The sequence below is a fragment of the Musca domestica genome, unplaced genomic scaffold, assembly GCF_030504385.1.
Source record: "Musca domestica strain aabys unplaced genomic scaffold, Musca_domestica.polishedcontigs.V.1.1 1, whole genome shotgun sequence".
Lineage (NCBI taxonomy): Eukaryota > Metazoa > Arthropoda > Insecta > Diptera > Muscidae > Musca > Musca domestica.
In genome coordinates, this window is record NW_026712114.1 from 15,071,735 (window position 1) to 15,093,693 (window position 21,959).

Genomic DNA, 21,959 nt, shown 5'->3' on the forward strand with positions numbered 1-21,959 from the left:
TTGTTTTTTAGTGTTAGCCTAAGGCGTTGTGGGTCAATGGTTCTTATTAAAATCATATCCCAATCTGATACGATTTAAATATAATTTTAAAAAAAATTACTTTTACACCAAATTCCGCCACACCTTTCATATTTCATTGAAATTAGTGCGTCAAATACGTGAAATCGGACGAGAATATATATATGGGGAATCGGAAATACGTATCGTGTTTTGTGCATCAAATATGTGAAATCGGCGGAAAATATATATGGGAGCTATATCCAAATCTGAACCGATTTCAATATAATTTGAAAAATTCATTTTTGCTCCCGATTCCGTTACTTATTTTAAATTTCATTAAATTTGGACATACATATCTTATTTGGTCCACCAAATACATGAAATCGGCCGAAAATATATATGGGAGCTATATCCAAATCTGAACCGATTTCAATATAATTTGAAAAATTCATTTTTGCTCCCGATTCCGTTACTTATTTTAAATTTCATTAAATTTGGACATACATATCTTATTTGGACCACCAAATACATGAAATCGGCCGAAAATATATATGGGAGCTATATCCAACTCTGAACCGATTTCAATATAATTTGGGAAATAAATTTTTTTTTAGATAAAATCTATCACACGTTTCAAATTTCATTGAAATTGGGGATACATAGCGTGTTTGGTGCATCAAATGCTTGAAATCGGCCGAAAATATATATGGGAGCTATATCCAAATCTGAACCGATTTCAATATAATTTGACAAATTTATTTTCGGATCAAATCCAGTCACATATTCCAAATTTCATTGCAATCATAGCAAATACCAAGCGTGCAGTAAACTGCAATCTTTTGAAGTTGAGTGGCATTTCTGTTGCAATTAATGAATTCGAGATAGCAACATACTTCGCCGTAATAAGCGTATTTCAAATTAATTGTTGTGTTGTTTTTTAGTGTTAGCCTAAGGCGTTGTGGGTCAATGGTTCTTATTAAAATCATATCCCAATCTGATACGATTTAAATATAATTTTAAAAAAAATTACTTTTACACCAAATTCCGCCACACCTTTCATATTTCATTGAAATTAGTGCGTCAAATACGTGAAATCGGACGAGAATATATATATGGGGAATCGGAAATACGTATCGTGTTTTGTGCATCAAATATGTGAAATCGGCGGAAAATATATATGGGAGCTATATCCAAATCTGAACCGATTTCAATATAATTTGAAAAATTCATTTTTGCTCCCGATTCCGTTACTTATTTTAAATTTCATTAAATTTGGACATACATATCTTATTTGGTCCACCAAATACATGAAATCGGCCGAAAATATATATGGGAGCTATATCCAAATCTGAACCGATTTCAATATAATTTGGGAAATAAATTTTTTTAGATAAAATCTATCACACGTTTCAAATTTCATTGAAATTGGGGATACATAGCGTGTTTGGTGCATCAAATGCTTGAAATCGGCCGAAAATATATATGGGAGCTATATCCAAATCTGAACCGATTTCAATATAATTTGACAAATTTATTTTCGGATCAAATCCCGTCACATATTCCAAATTTCATTGGAATCGAACATTCATATTGTGTTTGAGGCTTCAAATGAACGAAATCGGTCGAAAATATATATGGGAGCTATATCCAAATCTGAACCGATTACAATATAATTTAGCAAACTTATTTTTGTTCCAAATTCCGTTACACATTCCAAATTTGTAGACTGTATCTTTAACCGATCAATAGATATGTGCATATAAAATCTAAATTTTTGGGAGGTACCTCCGATTCTGATGCTATATCTCCAGTTCCAAGTGGAAATTCAAAAATGTATATAGCCTATGTTACTTTCAGGCGATGTTGCAGTATATATGGAAATTTTCAGAAAAATCTATTCAGCAGTTTTCGAGTCCATAAATTACAAACAAACAAACAAACAAACAAACAAACAAACAAACGTACAAACATTTTCCTCTTTTATAGATATAGATACAGGGTTGCCCATATTCGACGGACCCATGTTTTTTTTTTTTTTAAATCAAAGAAAAAATAATAAAAATTTGGCGGTTGGCAATGTTAATCGTTTAATTTGTCCCAAGTAGATTTGTTTACATCAATTTTGGAATATGATATCTCTCAAATGGCCGCCTCTGGCGTTGATGACGTATTGTGCCCTTTTTGATGCATTTCCATCGTTTTGGCCAACATTTCGGCCGGAATAGCGGCTATTTCTTTACGAATGTTGTCCTGCGGTTGGCAATGTTAATCGTTTAATTTGTCCCAAGTAGATTTGTTTACATCAATTTTGGAATATGATATCTCTCAAATGGCCGCCTCTGGCGTTGATGACGTATTGTGCCCTTTTTGATGCATTTCCATCGTTTTGGCCAACATTTCGGCCGGAATAGCGGCTATTTCTTTACGAATGTTGTCCTTGAGCTCTTCTACGGTCCTTGGCTTGTTAACGTAGACCTTTGACTTCAAATATCCCCACAAGAAGAAGTCAGGCGGCGTCAAATCGGGCGAACGCGGTGGCCAGTCCAAATCACCACTTTTCGACATCAAACGGCCCGGAAACAAATTCTTCAGAAAATCGATTGTTATGCGACTTGTGTGCGGTGGAGCGCCGTCTTGTTGAGACCAGAACTGCCTCATACGCTTTCGACGAATAATTGGCATCACAAAATTGGTCATCATGTCGCGATAACGCTCCTGATTGATGGTAACAGCATGGACATATTTATTTTGGAAGAAAAACGGCCCAATGACCGTTTTCGCACTAACGCCGCACCAAACTGTGACTTTTTCGTCATGAAGAGGCACTTCTTGAATCTCCTGAGGATTTTCAGCGGCCTGAAAACGGCAATTTTGCTTATTTACGGTCCCATTCAATGTGAAATGGGCTTCATCGGACATGAAGGCTTTTTTCTCACATTTTTTAATGTTTTAAAAGCACGTTGAGTTTTCACAATTGATTTCTTCTGTTGAATGTAAATTTCAACTATTTCGCGTGGCGTGTATTGGTTCATGGTAATAATCTGCTTGGACTAACGCTTCAAACGCGGTATGTCATTAAGCGATGTGACATCTCTGTCAAAAGTTATGGCGTTGCCAGATGGGTCCGTCGAATATGGGCAACCCACGATACAGCTCACAGTATTTTACGTAGAGCCTTAAAATTTGGCACAGCAGTTTGCATTGTGTCTAGGCTGGTTGGTACTGAAAATGAGATATATCGGTCCACGTTGTTGTATAGCCCCCATACATCCCGATATTCGGTATTTTGATGGTTTTATCTACATTTACCCACCCACATTTTCTCCGGATTTGTCAAAAAATTGGTATCTAAAATTCGTAATGGGTTCTAGTTCCGGTGGCGAAACATTGTAAGTATAGGTCCACGTTTCTGTATAGCCCCCATATAAAGGTACCTCCATATATTCGGTATTTTGATGACATTTGCCACATGTTTCAATAGATTTCTCCAAAAACAAGATATTTATTTTGCTCAGATGGAGGAACATTGTACATTGTACGTTTTCGTATAGCCTCCGTATAACGGTCCCTCCCGATATTCGATATTTTGATGGTTTTACTCACATTTGCCCTACCACATTTTTCTACGAATTTGTCTAAAAAGTGGAATTTGTAGTTCGTTACGGGTTCTAGCTTCGGTGATGGTAAATTGTGTATATATTTCCACGTTTTCGTATAGTCCCGATATAAGGATACCTCCCGATATTCGGTATTTTGAATAAAATTTATAATGCCTTCGGAACACGAAAATTGATTTTACATTGAAATTATTTAATTTTATAAAGCTGCTAGCCTTTACTCTAAACCGCTCAATATTTACATTTTCTTTTTAATATTTCCCCCTACGCCCCTGACGCTAATAATTCTTTTCTCTAAGCAGACAATTTTTCACATGAAAAGAAATTGCAGTTTCTTCAACAATTTACTGATGCACTCACTCTGATGTTGTTTTTTTTTTCTTTCTTTCGTTTGCTTGGCATTTCAGAGGACCATGACAGCGGCAATAGCAACAACAACTACATCTTAAAACAACTCAATGCAGTCATACGGAATATGGTTGCTGGCACTGTTAATGCCGCTAAAGCGTATGCCTCCAACTTCCAAGTTTATGCACATTTATGGAGTGAAAAATATTCACAAGTTCTCAATAGACAATTGTTTGAAACGGTACCGGTAGCGAGGGCGGTGAAGCCGGATGAGAGGGGCCACCATAATGCCGGCTCAGTGGCAAGTGACAAAAAAGCACCAGAAGAATTCACGTTGAACCGAGGTTACTATGTCATGGAAACATTCAAGCGTGAGGTAAGTGGGAATATTGTTGTCATCAGATGGATAAATGTGTAGATTGAGATGAATGATGAAAAAGTGTAAACAAACGACAAACAATAATTTTCTTAAGACCAACCGCCACGTCACAGCTTCAAGTGAAAATGCTTAGGCGACCAAATTCTCCATGTCCATGTCCAGGTGCAATCGTTTTATTGTTTTTGTTTCAGTTGTTTGTGTTATTGTCATTGTTTTGCTCAAACGTCTGTTCTGGCATGTTCAATTGTTCACTTGAAATGGTCGTAAAAACTTTATGTCCGTCATAAATAACCAAAGACAAATGTAAATTATAAATGTATGAGTATGTGGACGCACACACAAACAGGTCGCTCTTTGATAGTTATGAAGAGCTGAGGAGAAGAAGGTTGAGAGGAGGGGATACATTTTGAATCAAATACCCACAGCTATGATGGCTAACCTGAATTGAACTCTTATTTAAGTGTTTTTTTTTTTTTTTTTTGCTTTGTCTCCAAAGCAATTTCCAAAACACTCATGTTCTTGTGTGAGTTTGAGGCCAGGTGTGTGTGTGTGTGTGCATTATAGCCGCAATACGTGTGGTCAGTTGGAAATTTTATAAGGATTTTGCCACATATGTTTGTATGTCGACAAAACTAAAAGAAACATAAAACAAAAAGAAACATCATGCTGCACATCACACACACATATGTGTATGTGTCACACGCACACACACATACTCATACTCATACTCTCAAACTCAGTACACTCCATGAAATATTTACTCACATTCACACATACCCATTTATAAGATATATGCGACCACAATCACACAAGTTGTGCCCACGGGACCAATAACATTTGATAAATGTCGAGCATTTAAGGCCAAACTACTTGGCACTTCTTCGGTATGTGGTAGCCGAACGGAATACAGCATAAGAGGGTCTTGGTCTTGGTCAGGCAACTTCATCGTCTTCTGTTTTTTGGCAGCCACTTTTGTCATCTTCAACACACGCCACACAAACGGACGCACTTGAAACTTACATCTGTTAATGCGTTCTTAAGTGTCTGTAAATTTGTGGCTGCTTAAAAATTTCCATTCAGCTTCTTTCGATAATGGACGAAACCAAAGATATTTCGCCAATTATTACAATCACCAAATATTTCTCATTTTAAGTGAAAATTTTGGGGGGTCACAGTGGTTGGGTGGCTTTTAAACCGAAAATGTTTAAAGAATTATTCAACCTCATCAGAACTTCCTAAAGCCTCTCGCAGAAAGGGAGAGAGTCTACTCAAAAAAGACCAGATTGTGCTTTCATAGCAATCCCGAAGGTCTTTTTATAGAAGATCCGAAAGTCTTCGCGTTGGAAGGCTTTATCAGAAGGTCTTCTCATAGAAGAGCTAGAGGTCTTCTCATAGCAGAGCTAGAGGTCTTCTCATAGAAGGCCAGAAGGTCTTCTCATGGAAGGCCAGAAGGTCTTCTCATACAAGGCCAGAAGGTCTTCTCATAGAAGGCCAGAAGGTCTTCTCATAGAAGGCCAGAAGATCTTCTCATAGAAGGCCAGAAGGTCTTCTCATAGAAGGCCAGAAGGTCTTCTCATAGAAGGCCAGAAGGTCTTCTCATAGAAGGCCAGAAGGTCTTCTCATAGAAGGCCAGAAGGTCTTCTCATAGAAGGCCAGAAGGTCTTCTCATAGAAGGCCAGAAGGTCTTCTCATAGAAGGCCAGAAGGTCTTCTCATAGAAGGCCAGAAGGTTTTCCTATCGAAGACCAGAAGGTTTTCCTATCGAAGACCAGAAGGTTTTTCTATCGAAGACCAAAAGGTCTTCCTATCGAAGACCAGAAGGTCTTTCTAAAGAAGACCGGAAAGACAATAGAAAACAATTGGATATTCTGCCCACAGGGTTATTTCATACACTGCAACATTATCGTCTTCTCCTAAAATGTCACAGGGTCTTCTCCAGAAGACAAAAAGCTCATCCCATAGAAGAACACATGGTCTTCTCACAGAAAACCTTCTCTCTTTCCACCACTGTGCCAGTCATTAATGTCCTGCATGTATAAGTTTGTTTTATTTCTTATGACTTTGGTTTCGGATTGCTTTCCAATTATGCTGACGTTAAGTCGACTGGTTGGTTGGCAATTGGCATTACCCCCTTTTGCTGGCATGCCAAGAAACAACAACAACAACACATGTAAATAACATCAACCAAACCAAGAAAATAAAACACTTTGAGACACTTAACAGAAATGCACACACTCACACACACTCGCTCACACAATCGGCAAACATAAAAGCCTCCTATTTCCTTTATGTTTTTCGATTTTTATTTGCGGTTGAGGTTAAAGTTTTGTGGTTTTTGAAGCCTATTAAACAGAAGAAATTGGTTCATATATCATCGTGGCCGACCGACCAACCGACCAGCAAAACTGACCAGGCACCAGTAAACGGGGCACATTTAAATACGAAAAGCCTGTCGACCGTTCCAATTCGGGCAGGACACATTGGTCATATTTCTTTTTGGTTTGCATCCCTCCCATTTTCAGAGGTTTGTTATCCCCGCACGTACAGCTGCTTCTGGTGCTGTTGTTCTTGTTATTTCCATGCACATGACATGTATTTGTTATCGCCATTCGAAAAAAGAAGAATGCCTCAAACATAAATAAGAAAAATACAATAAAAAAGGATTCTTCCTTTATTATTTCATTTTTGGGGTTAAGTAAATCTGGTATTGGATTAAAAAAGAAAAAGCAATAAGTAATTTATATTACTTTATTCGTATTTCCAGATTTTCGTGGATTGAATGTTTGGGACACATGGGACCATATTTTCTTTTCGGATTTTTATTGTGAGCCTCTATTGCTTGATTGAATCCTCATTTGTCTGATCTGTTTAGGGGAAAATCCATACCTTAACACGATGAACAAGGCAAGGTACATTTTTTGAAAGCCAAGAGGTCTCCTCATACTTTGATGCTTTTCTCGTAGAAGACAAGAAGTAGATCTCACAGAATACCAGAAGGATTCTTATTTAATAATTTGACTTGACGTTTTATCAGAAATAATAATTGGCCAACTAAGAATATTGGTCAAAAATTCCTTAAGAATATACGATTTTAGCAAGGAATTCCTTAAGAGATCCCTGATTTTTGAAGAATGTGCTTAAAAAATTACATATAAAAAATATTTGCAAGGAAAATGGTTAGAAAATTTCCAGCGCAAATTCCACGATGCATACAGGAAATTGTTACAAAATCTAAAAATTTTAAAATAAGTCTATAAAAATTCATGTTTTTTTTTTAAAAAAAAGTCTTTAAATGTTCCCAGAAAATCTACGATTTATCGGCATAAAATCCTAAGAAATGTCATTCGCATTTTTTTCTACCATTTCTTGATAGGGAGACCATTAACAAAAATCTAGAGTTTTGCTATGGGTTTCTCAAAGATTTTTTTTTATTATCGTGGCATAAAGTCCTTTAAAATCCAGGATTGCTTGAATATTTTTAAAACATGTGACACAACATTTAACAACATACCCTACAACATACCCTAGCACTAAATCAAATTTGCTTGAGAAATACAAAATTTTGGCAGGAAAATCTCATTAAATACACGATTTCCAGGAACATGCAAAACTTTTGCCCGACACAGACTTGAAAAAATATTCTTCTAAAGCCACATGTTTTTTGTAAGGACTTCTTTGAAAACATGCAATTTTTCCAAAGAAATTGTTTGAAATTGCTTTGCAAAATCCATAATTTTTAGACATGAAGTACCTATAAAAATTCTGGAAAACTCCACAATTTTTGGCAGAAAAATTCTATTATAAACAATATTTAAAATTATTCGTTGATGAAGAAGATTTTGAAAATCTAAGAAAAACTTCCTTAAAAATAAATTTTTAAAAATTCAAAAATTTTGCACCAAAAATCCTTTTTGGCATGAACTGAATTAAAAAATCATTAATTGTCCCCAGAATGTTAAAACAAGTAATAAAACTTTAAGTTCGGCCGGGTCGATCTTTTAATACCCTCCACCATAGGGTAAAGAAAACATTTTTATATAGAAGTATCTAGATTCAATTGTGTTCCACTTTAAAGTTATCAGTAAGACCGTTTGGATATTGCAGTTAAACTTTTCAAAACAAAAAAACTTAAAGTAAATAAGTCCGTTATATAGGGGCCATACCAAAAAAGGTACCTATTTCGACAACTTTATACTACAAGGGTTGTTATCTATTGCAAGCCTTAAATGCCAAATTTTAAAAAACGGAATGACAAAGTTAATATACTCTCCCTTTCAAGGTGGAGAATATAAAAATGTCTTAGAAATCCGCACTTCATGTCCATGAAGTTCCTAAGAAATGTTCTTAAAAAACTCCACGATTTGAAGCAGAAAATCTTAGAAAAAGATTAAAACCCAGTAAACAAAGAACAAAAGATCGACGACTTTATTAAAACCTATACCAATGTATGTATTAAGTAAACCAAATATAATGTGAAGATAAAATGACCTATTAATTTCGTGTAACGACTTTTTATAGCTGTTTAAATTTGACATCGAATCGGCTATGGCTTCGTAAAACTACAGAAATACAGCCCAGTGAATATTCCCCCTTCCTGTCAGAACCATTCACAATTATATACAAGTTTTTTTGTTTTTGTTTTTTTTTTTTTTTTTTCTTTTTTAAAATGAGTTAAATAGTACGAAAAATGAATGAAATACATGCGCGAGCCGCAATGTACGTGTCTTTCAATCATTGATTTTGAAAATATTTTGTTTTTTATTTTTCAAAATTTTAATGTTTTCGCTGACGAAATGGCAGGCACTTGCTAATTAATCATTGCATATTACGACGGTGAGGGACTTAAACATTAAATCAGATGAAACATATTTATGGGAGCCATCTTAACCGATTTTCACCAAATTTTAAGTTCTTACTTGCTTCTAGGATGAATTTGGTTGGTGCCACATTAATCATTGGGTGCAAAATAAACGTGAAATCGGATATGGGAGTTACATTCAAATCTGAACCGATCTTGAATAAATTCGAGAGGGGCATTGCTAAGCTATATCTGATATCTTGAACCGAGTATCAACGTTATGGAGTGATTATTACGGATATAAAGGACTAATATTAAATTCGGATAAAACATATGTATGGAGCTATAGCTATCTGAACCGATTGTTACTAACTTGTGAAATATTAACACAGACTACCAAATTTGACCAGGAATCTGAACGGGCTATCGCCAAATTGTGTAATATCGGCAAAGGCTACTAAATTTAGCCTAGCATCAAGAATAGTTAGTTAATAGTTAGTTTTTCAAAAATATTTTTATTTTTCAATACAATCTCCTGAAACTTCAATACACTTAGTCCAACACTTTTCTAACAAGTCTATCCCTTAATTAAAATAGTTATCCCAAGGTCTTCAAAAAGTGGTTTGCAACTGTAATTGCATCTTCATTTGAAGTAAAAGGCTTGCCAGCAAGGATCTTTTTTAGATTTGCGAACAAGTAAAAGTCACTGGGAGCTAAATCAGGAGAATAAATCGTTGATTTTAGCCATTTTTAAACACTCTTATGCGCTGGTGCGTTGTTTGTATGGACGTTTTTCTCGATTTTGTACATTTAATTGATCCAAAAGGTTGCAATAGTACCTTTTGCAGATAGTCAATCAATAAAATATCTTTGAAGTCCCAAAAAAACCAATTGAATTGTTTTTGCCTTCTTTGGGATACTGGGATTGTTATTTTGTCTCTGGAGTATAGTGGTGGATATATGTCTCACTAACAGTTATGAAACGACGCTTAAAATCCATTTTATTTCGCCTAGAACGATGCAAACAAGCTTGAGAAATGTCCATTTGCAGAAACCTTTTTCATCTGTAGTTCTTCATGCAAAATTAAGTGGACTCGACGTTTTGAAACGCCCAGGATTTAGCAATTTCACGCACTTTTAATCGTCGATCATTTAATACCATATCATGCACTTTGGCTATTTTACCGAAATCGGTTGAAGATATATGGGATCTATATCTAAATCTGATCCGATTATCACCAATTTCAATAGGCCAAAAAATATTATTTGCAAAATATCATTTCAATCGGATAATAAATTCGACCTGCATTTTGTTCACAAGAATACATGGACGGACGGACTGACATGCATAAATCGACTTAGAAAGTCGAAAAAGATCCTCAGAAGTAACTATGGGTCTATCTCGCTTCCTTCTCCTGTTACAAACAAATGCAAAAAGACATAATATCCTTACCACTATGTGGTGTAGGATATAAACAGTAACAACTACTTTTTGTTTCCAACTTACTTTGAAGTTCTTTACCTTGTCATTGGCACCTAGATGTTGGTGTGAATACCAAATATTCGTAGAATTAAATATTACACTCTTTCAAAATTTTCCACAATCACATCTTTAAGACATCCTTTTCTGATTAACAAATAATTTCAATTTTATGGCCAACATAAAATATTTTTTATTGGCCAAACAAAATCTGCAGCATCAACTTGTTGAATGGCCATAAAATTGGCACATTAAATACAAATTTTAAAAAATACCCATTAAATATCACTCAAAATAATAACACAGCACAGACACACATACACATACACCCTCTCTTCATCTGACTCTACACACAATCACATTTAATTATTTTTATGCCAATATGGTGCATAAAAACTTATTTCTTCATCGTCATTTACCTTTGCAAGCTTATTTCATTAAAGTTAATTTAATTTCTTTTGAAAAATACGGCGGTTGGGTGGGGGAGGGGTGCGTGAGTTTTTCTTTTCTATAATGTAATGTAATGAAGGAGAAGTAATTTTTTTTTTTTTTTTTTGTTTGAAACATTCCAAATAATTTCGTTATTAAATAAGCTTGCAAGAAAGTAGAGGGAGTGGAGTGTGTGTGTCTTACATTTTCTTTTATGAAAAAAAAAAAAAAAAAACACATTTTGGAATGTCCGAAAGTTGAAAGCTTACTTTGTTGTCCTCCAATTTATTTTTTCTTTTTATTTCTATGAAAATTTCTTTATCTTTTTTTATTTTTTTTTTTAGATTGAACGCTACATTGAAATGCATGACGTCCTGGAACAATTTGATGACTTTAAAATCATTAACGGTTGGCTGCTCATCGACATTAGACCATTGAAATATTCTCTGCTAAATATGACATGCAAATGGTCACAGTTCTATAAAAAAGGACTTCTGCTGTATGTGGAGAGGACACTGGAGGTAAATGTCATTGACATAAAGTAATTTACAATGGAGGTGGGGATTTCTTTAATATATGTATGATGTTGGTTATTTTTATACCCTCCACCATACTGTGGAGGGTATATTAATTTTGTCATTCCGTTTGTAACACCTCGAAATACTCATGTTAGACCCAACAAAGTATATATATTCTTGATCAGCGTAAAATTCTAAGACGATTTAGCCTGTCTGTTGTATCACACTACCTTTTGAACAAATTGAGATAGTAGGCTAAAATTTTGCACATATGTATATTTTGCCAGTAGGCAGGTTAAGTTTGTAAATGGGCCATGTAAGTCCAAGTACCTCCCGATATTCGGTATTTTATTGATTTTAGCGACATTATTCGCCGGAAATGATTCAAATTTGGCATTTGAAGTTCGTAGTGGATACTACAGCCTAAGGCAGAAAATTATCCGTTTTCGTGTAGCCCCCATGTAACGGTATCTCCCGATATTCGGTATTTTGATGATTTTAGCGACATTATTTACCGGAATCGTTTCAAATTTAGTATTTGAAGTTCGTAATGGATACTACATCCTAAGTCAAAAAATGAGCCATGTAGGTCCACGTCTTCATATAGCCCCCATATAACGGTACCCCCCGATATTCGGTATTTGGATGGTTTTAGCGACATCATTTAACTGAATCGTTCCAAATTTGGTATTTGTTCGTAATAGATACTGCAGCATAAAACAGAAAATGGGTCATGTAGGTCGTCTTCGTATAGCCCCCATATACCGTACCCCGATATTCGGTATTTTGATGATTTTAGCGACATTATTTACCGGAATTGTTTCAAATTTCGCATGTGAAGTTCGTAATAGATACTTCATCCCATGCCAAAAAATTGCCTGTGCAGGTCCACGTCTTCGTATAGCCCCCATATAACGGTAGCTCCCATATTCGGTATTTTGATGATTTTAGCTACATTATAAACAAATTTTTCCTCAAGTTTCGCATTTAAATATTGTAATAACTTATGACAAAAGTTGCCTATACAGGTCCAGGTCGTTGTATAGGCATTCGGTATTTTTAAGATTTTAACAGAATTTTTAACGGATTTTATTTATTTGTTTTTATTTTTTCTTTTTTTTTTTTGGAAATTGCCAAATTTGTGCCAAACGGTGGAGGGTATTAAAAGTTCGGCCCGGCCGAACTTACAGCTCTTTTACTTGTTATTATTCCTATTTTTTTAAAGATAACATGTTAAAAAGCAGTATGTGAGACCGAATTTTGAATACCTTCTACCAATTGGAACTAATTTGGAAATTTTCAAAAAAAAACGAATATAGAGAGTTTCCGTTCATTTGGGGTCTATACGAAGACGTGGAAGACGTGCATAGGCAATTTTCTGTTACAGGCTACGAAGTGCATACACGAAAATTGAAACAATTCCGGAGAATAATGTAGCTAGATCATCAAAATAACGAGTATCGGGAGGTGACGTTATATGGCGTTACGAAGGCGTGAGCTTGTGGAAAATTCTCTGTCAGGGTGATATAAAAAAATTGCAACAAAGTAAAACTTCATTTTATATAGCTCCGACATAACTGTACCCACTGATATTCGGTATTTTGATGATTTTTGCCACATTTTTCCACGGATTGGTCCAAAAAATGGTATTTGCAGATCATAATGTGCTCTAGCTTTGGTGGCAGGACATTGAATAATTAAATCCACGTTTTCTTATAGCGCACACATATCGATACCCACGGATATTCGGTATTTCGATAATCCTAGTCACATTTATCCACGAAATTGTTTCAAATTTGGTATTTTCGAAGATGTAGTAGATGACAATCCTTGAAGTATAAAATTGTCCGTAAAGGTTCCCTTTTTTCGGTATGGCACCGATCGGCCGAACTTAGCAGTTTTGTTACTTGTTTTACTTGTTTCATATTATTAGGATCTGTGACTATGTGGTGTATGATTTATACGAATTTCATCATACGCCGGGAAACCCCTTCATTTGTATAGCATATATCGCTCATAATTTTAGAAAAGCATTTATAAGGTAAGGCAAATTTGTTAAATTGCGTTCAATATTGAATCAAAATTTTATGTTAAAAGTCTACATTCCTTATTTTGAGGATTTTTAGAATTTTTAACGGATTGTATTTTTTGAAAATTGCCAAATGGTGGAGGGTATTCGAAATTCGGCCCGGAAGAACTTACAGCTTTTTTACTCGTTTTTATCAAAAATTTGGGTTTCAAAATTACCGATTTTTGTCAGTATCTCAAGAAATGAGGCTTTACATATGAGGTTTATATTTTGAAAATGTTTCCTCTTTTGTAGGGGAGACACCAGAAGAACAAACCGATATTGCTCATCTTTAAGAGCTTTTGCTCGGGTACCCTTACAAAGTTTTAAATAATCACAACACAAATAAATTCCAAAGCGCCTTTTTCGATTTGTACACAAAAAAATGGCATCCCGACAAAAAAAAAACATCATCACGCTATAACAAAACAGTTAATATCGATTCGTTTTTCTTTTTGTTTCTTCTTCTCTCTTCCAGAGATTTACAATCTTCATTAAGCAAAGTTTTGAATTGTTGCAACTGCATGTGGCACGCGACGACTTTCGATCACTGCTCAAAGTGTTGGAGGTAATCGCTCGCATCAAGAAAAAAGAAAAATATGCTGATCATCTGTTCAAGCCACTCAAGGAAATTGTCCAGCTGTTGAAAACCTATCATGTCCAAATCAATGGACAATTTGCCCGCGCCATTGATCAATTGCCGTTGCAGTGGCAGCATTTGAAAACGGTGGCAGGTGGAAAAATTGAATCGTTGCAAGACACACAACGCTTTCAACAACAACGTGTCGCTGGTATCGCACAACTCTTTAGCTGTCATTTGCAGACGTTTGCAAAACAGTTTCAAAAAATGCCCGTAAGTATGTATAGGATGGGGGTGGGGGTGATGTGAAGGTTATGAGTGTGGATGTGAGTGTGTGTGCGTGTCAGTGCGACGTTTCAAAATACCAATCAATTTGTGCTAAAATGGAAATGCAACTGCTTTATGTTTGTTCAATTCAATTTGCTTTTGCTTTTCTTTCATTGTTTTTTTTTTTCTCCTTCGACCAATGCTGGTTCTGTTTCGTTTTCTTTTCATTCTCTCGTCTGACAAATAGTTTTTCCAAACACCCTGCTCGGAGGTGTATTCGTTGTGCGACACTGTTTGTTTGCGGCTCCATCGCTTCGATGTGCAACACAAACGCATTAACCATTGTGCCCAACTTCTTGAAATTGCAACACCGGATGATAGTCTGTTGCGAGTGTGTGCCACCGAAGTGAAACGGGTTAAGGTAAGTGCCAGTTTTTTCTGCTCGAATGCAAGTTTTCCTTCGGTCCCTGCAGAAGCTGTAGAGGTTGTGGCAATGGACCGTGAAACCATCCATCGTCAGCGACGTAGAAAAAACCTAACATTGTGATGACAATTTGTCATGAAAGTTTCCAACACTAGCTTACATTTATTATTATTTTTTTTTTGTGGGTGGGGTGTTAACGAATCAAAAATTAGAAAAGAGTCAAATATATGGGCTGGGCTACTAAAACATATAGTTTGTATTATTATTTATCAATAGCTGTGAAATGTCTTTAAAATTCCAGGATTTCTTTTCTGGTTGTTCTTGAAAAAATTCTAAAGGATATGAAGCATTTTTGGGCCTTTAATCCCAAATCTAAATGGAATAGGATGTAAACTTTGCGATTTATGTGGGGGAGGTACCAGAAGGAGTGGACCAATACTTCCCATCATCACAGCAGATCTTGACTTAGTGGAAATAATGGGATGTGTGAAGTATGAACACAACCGGATGCTTATTTCGGATTTTATAATCGTTTTGGTTATTCAAAAATTTGACCCTTTGTAGGCTAGGAATCAAAAGGAATGGTCCGATCTCTAAAGGTTTGCCCATTATCGACGGACCCATCTGGCAACGCCATAACTTTTGACAGAGATGTCACATCGCTTAATGACATACCGTGTTTGAAGCGTCAGTCAAAGCAGATTTTTACCATGAAACAATACACGCCACGCGAGCGCTCTGAAATAGTTGAAATTTACAAGAAGTCAATTGAGAAAACTCAACGTGCTTTTAAAACATTAAAAATGTGAGAAGTGCGCCTTCTAAGAACACCATTAAGCGTTTATACGAACAATTTTCGACTGGTAAGGCTCTTTCTAATCCGAAGATGCCATATAAAAGTCGACCAAGGCGATCGGCCGAGAATATCGCTGCCGTACGAGCCAGTGTTGAGAGGTCCCCAAGAACATCGAAAAAACGCCGTTCTCAGCAGTTGGGCATGGCTCGGTCCACTTTACAACGGATTATTCGCATTGATTTGCATTTGTTCCCGTACACAATTCAATTGACGCAAATAATGTTGCCTGCGGACAAGCCTCGTCGATTGGAATGGGCCCAAAGAGTCATCGAAATGGAAATATTGAGATGTACCAAGTCTGAAAGAAATCGGATGTTAATTTCATGTTATATGAGCTTCATGGATATTCAAAGTTTTGACCTTTTGTGGTGGAAGGTACCAAACGGAGTGGACCGATACATGCCATCTTCTAATGCAGACCTTCAGCTAATAAAAACATTGAGATCAGACTCTTACATCACATTTTATATGAGTTACTAGCTGAACCCGGTGCGCTTCGCTACCCCTTTTGATTTTATATGCATTCAAAATTTTATTTACGAATATATGTTGGTTAAAAAAAAACAAATTTTATAATTAAAAAAAAAATTATTGCACTACTTTAATGCGTAAATATACAAAACCATTAGAAAAACGGTAACATGACATACATACACGAAGGGTTTGTCCTTCGGATTTATTTATTTCATAGCAAATACCAAGCGTGCAGTAAACTGCAATCTTTTGAAGTTGAGTGGTATTTCTGTTGCAATTAATGAATTCAAGATAGCAACATACTTCGCCGTAATAAGCGTATTTCAAATTAATTGTTGTGTTGTTTTTTAGTGTTAGCCTAAGGCGTTGTGGGTCAATGGTTCTTATTAAAATCATATCCCAATCTGATCCGATTTAAATATAATTTAAAAAAAAATACTTTTACACCAAATTCCGCCACACCTTTCATATTTCATTGAAATTGGTGCGTCAAATACGTGAAATCGGCCGAGAATATATATATGGGAGCTATATCCAAATCTTAACTAATTTCCAATTAATTTGCCACATTTATTATTGTAACCACACATATGTTAGCTATACCCAAACCTCAACTGATTTCAATAAAATTTGGCAATTTTTTCTGGTGCCAGATTTCGTCTTTCTCGCTTTGGGTGCATCAAATATGTGAAATCGGCTGAGTATATATGTGGGAGCTATAATTAAATCCGAGCGTATTTGAATATAATTTGTCAAATTTATTTTTGTACCAAGTTTAGCCACTCATGCCGAATTTCATTGGAATCGGAAATACGTATCGTGTTTTGTGCATCAAATATGTGAAATCGGCGGAAAATATATATGGGAGCTATATCCAAATCTGAACCGATTTTAATATAATTTGACTAATTCATTTTCTAATCAAAATCCCGTTACATATTCCAAATTTCTTTGGAATCGAACATACATATCGTGCATGGTGCATAAAATACATGAAATCGGTCGAAAATATATATGAGAGCTATATCCAAATCTGAACCGATTTTACTATAATTTGACAAATGTATATTCGTTTTAATTTCCCCTACAGATTCCAAATTTCATTGAAATTAGAGATACATAGCGTGTTTGGTGCATCAAATACATGAAATCGGTCGAAAATATATATGGGAGCTATATCCAAATCTGAACCGATTTCAATATAATTTGAAAAATTCATTTTTGCTCCCGATTCCGTTACTTATTTTAAATTTCATTAAATTTGGACATACATATCTTATTTGGACCACCAAATACATGAAATCGGCCGAAAATATATATGGGAGCTATATCCAACTCTGAACCGATTTCAATATAATTTGGGAAATAAATTTTTTTTTAGATAAAATCTATCACACGTTTCAAATTTCATTGAAATTGGGGATACATAGCGTGTTTGGTGCATCAAATGCTTGAAATCGGCCGAAAATATATATGGGAGCTATATCCAAATCTGAACCGATTTCAATATAATTTGACAAATTTATTTTCGGATCAAATCCAGTCACATATTCCAAATTTCATTGCAATCATAGCAAATACCAAGCGTGCAGTAAACTGCAATCTTTTGAAGTTGAGTGGCATTTCTGTTGCAATTAATGAATTCGAGATAGCAACATACTTCGCCGTAATAAGCGTATTTCAAATTAATTGTTGTGTTGTTTTTTAGTGTTAGCCTAAGGCGTTGTGGGTCAATGGTTCTTATTAAAATCATATCCCAATCTGATACGATTTAAATATAATTTTAAAAAAAATTACTTTTACACCAAATTCCGCCACACCTTTCATATTTCATTGAAATTAGTGCGTCAAATACGTGAAATCGGACGAGAATATATATATGGGGAATCGGAAATACGTATCGTGTTTTGTGCATCAAATATGTGAAATCGGCGGAAAATATATATGGGAGCTATATCCAAATCTGAACCGATTTCAATATAATTTGAAAAATTCATTTTTGCTCCCGATTCCGTTACTTATTTTAAATTTCATTAAATTTGGACATACATATCTTATTTGGTCCACCAAATACATGAAATCGGCCGAAAATATATATGGGAGCTATATCCAAATCTGAACCGATTTCAATATAATTTGAAAAATTCATTTTTGCTCCCGATTCCGTTACTTATTTTAAATTTCATTAAATTTGGACATACATATCTTATTTGGACCACCAAATACATGAAATCGGCCGAAAATATATATGGGAGCTATATCCAACTCTGAACCGATTTCAATATAATTTGGGAAATAAATTTTTTTTTAGATAAAATCTATCACACGTTTCAAATTTCATTGAAATTGGGGATACATAGCGTGTTTGGTGCATCAAATGCTTGAAATCGGCCGAAAATATATATGGGAGCTATATCCAAATCTGAACCGATTTCAATATAATTTGACAAATTTATTTTCGGATCAAATCCAGTCACATATTCCAAATTTCATTGCAATCATAGCAAATACCAAGCGTGCAGTAAACTGCAATCTTTTGAAGTTGAGTGGCATTTCTGTTGCAATTAATGAATTCGAGATAGCAACATACTTCGCCGTAATAAGCGTATTTCAAATTAATTGTTGTGTTGTTTTTTAGTGTTAGCCTAAGGCGTTGTGGGTCAATGGTTCTTATTAAAATCATATCCCAATCTGATACGATTTAAATATAATTTTAAAAAAAATTACTTTTACACCAAATTCCGCCACACCTTTCATATTTCATTGAAATTAGTGCGTCAAATACGTGAAATCGGACGAGAATATATATATGGGGAATCGGAAATACGTATCGTGTTTTGTGCATCAAATATGTGAAATCGGCGGAAAATATATATGGGAGCTATATCCAAATCTGAACCGATTTCAATATAATTTGAAAAATTCATTTTTGCTCCCGATTCCGTTACTTATTTTAAATTTCATTAAATTTGGACATACATATCTTATTTGGTCCACCAAATACATGAAATCGGCCGAAAATATATATGGGAGCTATATCCAAATCTGAACCGATTTCAATATAATTTGGGAAATAAATTTTTTTAGATAAAATCTATCACACGTTTCAAATTTCATTGAAATTGGGGATACATAGCGTGTTTGGTGCATCAAATGCTTGAAATCGGCCGAAAATATATATGGGAGCTATATCCAAATCTGAACCGATTTCAATATAATTTGACAAATTTATTTTCGGATCAAATCCCGTCACATATTCCAAATTTCATTGGAATCGAACATTCATATTGTGTTTGAGGCTTCAAATGAACGAAATCGGTCGAAAATATATATGGGAGCTATATCCAAATCTGAACCGATTACAATATAATTTAGCAAACTTATTTTTGTTCCAAATTCCGTTACACATTCCAAATTTGTAGACTGTATCTTTAACCGATCAATAGATATGTGCATATAAAATCTAAATTTTTGGGAGGTACCTCCGATTCTGATGCTATATCTCCAGTTCCAAGTGGAAATTCAAAAATGTATATAGCCTATGTTACTTTCAGGCGATGTTGCAGTATATATGGAAATTTTCAGAAAAATCTATTCAGCAGTTTTCGAGTCCATAAATTACAAACAAACAAACAAACAAACAAACAAACAAACGTACAAACATTTTCCTCTTTTATAGATATAGATAACTATTGCAAATGATAAAACTTTTTGGAGGGGGCAGGTACCTGATGGAGTGGACCGATATTTCCCATTGTCGCACCTGACGTAGCACAACACAAATACTAATACTTGCAAAGTTGAAGCAAAATCGGATTATCTTTTCTGTTTCTGTGCAGAAAATATTTTTATTTTTTTTTTGAAAATTTCGATTTTTTGTGGAGGAGGTACCAGAAGGAGTGGACCGATATATTCCATCTTAGCTTACCACCTTAGGTTAATAAAAATATTGCCATATGTGTAATTTGATGATAATCGGACTCTTCCATCACATTTTATACGAGTTATAATTATTCAAAATTTTGACGCTTTTTTGGGGAGGTACTTGATGAAGTGGACCTACATTGTCCATTTCGCACCTGATCTAGCACTGATGTAAATATTAGAATTTGCAAAGTTTGAGCAGAATCGGATTATCCTCTCTCTTTCTGTGCATTAATTTTTTTTTTTTTTTTTGAAATATCGACCTTTTGCTGGGGGGTACAAAAGGAGTGGGCCTGTATTGCACATCTCCGAACTCGATCTAAGTTTCATAATAATATTTCGATGTTCCAAGTTTGGACCAAATCGGATACTGCATTCGAGTATTTCTTGAAATACTGATCCTGAATTTTAATATTTTTGCCAAACATGGACCGAAGAGGAAACGTTAGTCCTCTTAAATATTATTTTGGCAATGTGGAATAAAACCGACATTTATTAGCTAATGCGGGTATATTTATATCATTCAGACCTACATTAAAATGTATATCCAAACATGGTCCTATACTGCCGACTTCTTGCCAAAAGTCCCGCATTCTCCTTTTTTGTAAGCTAGAGTAAAATGTTTTTCCATTAAAGACATCAATACAGATCCTCGATATTCTTCTTTTTTCTTCAGTTTCTCTTTTATTGATTGCACTGTCTTTGTTTACTATTTTCGTACATGCCTGCGTACATCAATAATGATGGAACATCATTATATTCATCGCAACGCTTCACCCCACCACCTGACAACAGCAACTGTGGGATTTCGTTCATGTCATCGAATCCTGCATCAATGATTGGCGCGCATCACCTTGGCTACTCATCGACACCGATGACATTGAAAACGAATGCAAGCAATTTACACGCGACTTACGAACGCTAGACAAAAGCATACGCGAATGGTCGCCATATCGCTTTATTGTGGGTGTTCTTAGGGAATTAGTGGCATCGTTGCGTACCATCACTGAATTGCAAAATCCCGCAATTACCGAACGTCATTGGCTGGAATTGATGCAAGAGACTCAGGTAAGTTTTCTGACGGAGGCGATGTTTATTTTTAAGTTTTTTTTTTTTTTTTTGTGTTTTCCATTCAGCAAATCTGCAACAATTTATAGAAATAGATATGATGTGGCATCCTAAACACTACACTATTACAGCATAGAGTATTGGAAATGAAAAGGTCGAAAATATGTGGGGGGCGCAAAGAGAAATTGTAAACCCTTGAAGGCAAAAACATATAAATAAAATGTAAAGGAGCGAAGTAGGAAACTATTTCATATTATGCATTCATTCATAGAGAGTGAAAGAGCACAGCTCTACGAGGTGAGATGAAAAAACTGCAACCAACTTCAAACTGCTATCATTTCTAAGCTACTCGTCCAACAGCTGCTAAAATTATTCCAGTGACAGCTCATTATATTGTTTACAAGCGTATAAAAGTATTTTGGTGAGAATTTTCCAGAAAAAAGTTATTCGTGATGGAATTCAAGCGTGATAGAGTGATTTCTTTATATTTGGTTGGAAACCCACAAGTGGCTATCGTTAGAGCACTCCAGCATATCAATGTGAATAAATATTTTGTGTCTCGTTCCACCGCTCGTTACCGTGATACTGGTAGCGTAGCCCGACGTCAAAGAAGTGGACGGAAGATAACAGCAACATCAGCAGAAATGGTTCGCAAAGTAAAGAAGCTACTTGATCGAAACCCGCGTCGCAGTGGCCGAAAAATGGCTTGTGAGCTGAACATATCGCAATA

The 21,959-nt window shown here is 35.3% G+C and overlaps 1 protein-coding gene across 1 annotated transcript in view; it reads left to right on the forward strand.

The window, feature by feature from the left end:
- The window catches only part of LOC101893329 (dynein beta chain, ciliary), a 118,072-nt gene that overhangs the window by 45,955 nt on the left and 50,158 nt on the right, over positions 1 to 21,959 (forward strand). Inside the window, exons 13-17 of the mRNA XM_059124302.1 lie at positions 4,025 to 4,341; positions 11,395 to 11,571; positions 14,115 to 14,489; positions 14,731 to 14,904; positions 20,957 to 21,229. Of these exons, the coding sequence (XP_058980285.1) occupies positions 4,025 to 4,341; positions 11,395 to 11,571; positions 14,115 to 14,489; positions 14,731 to 14,904; positions 20,957 to 21,229 (1,316 nt within the window). The remainder of the gene's footprint in view (positions 1 to 4,024; positions 4,342 to 11,394; positions 11,572 to 14,114; positions 14,490 to 14,730; positions 14,905 to 20,956; positions 21,230 to 21,959) is intronic.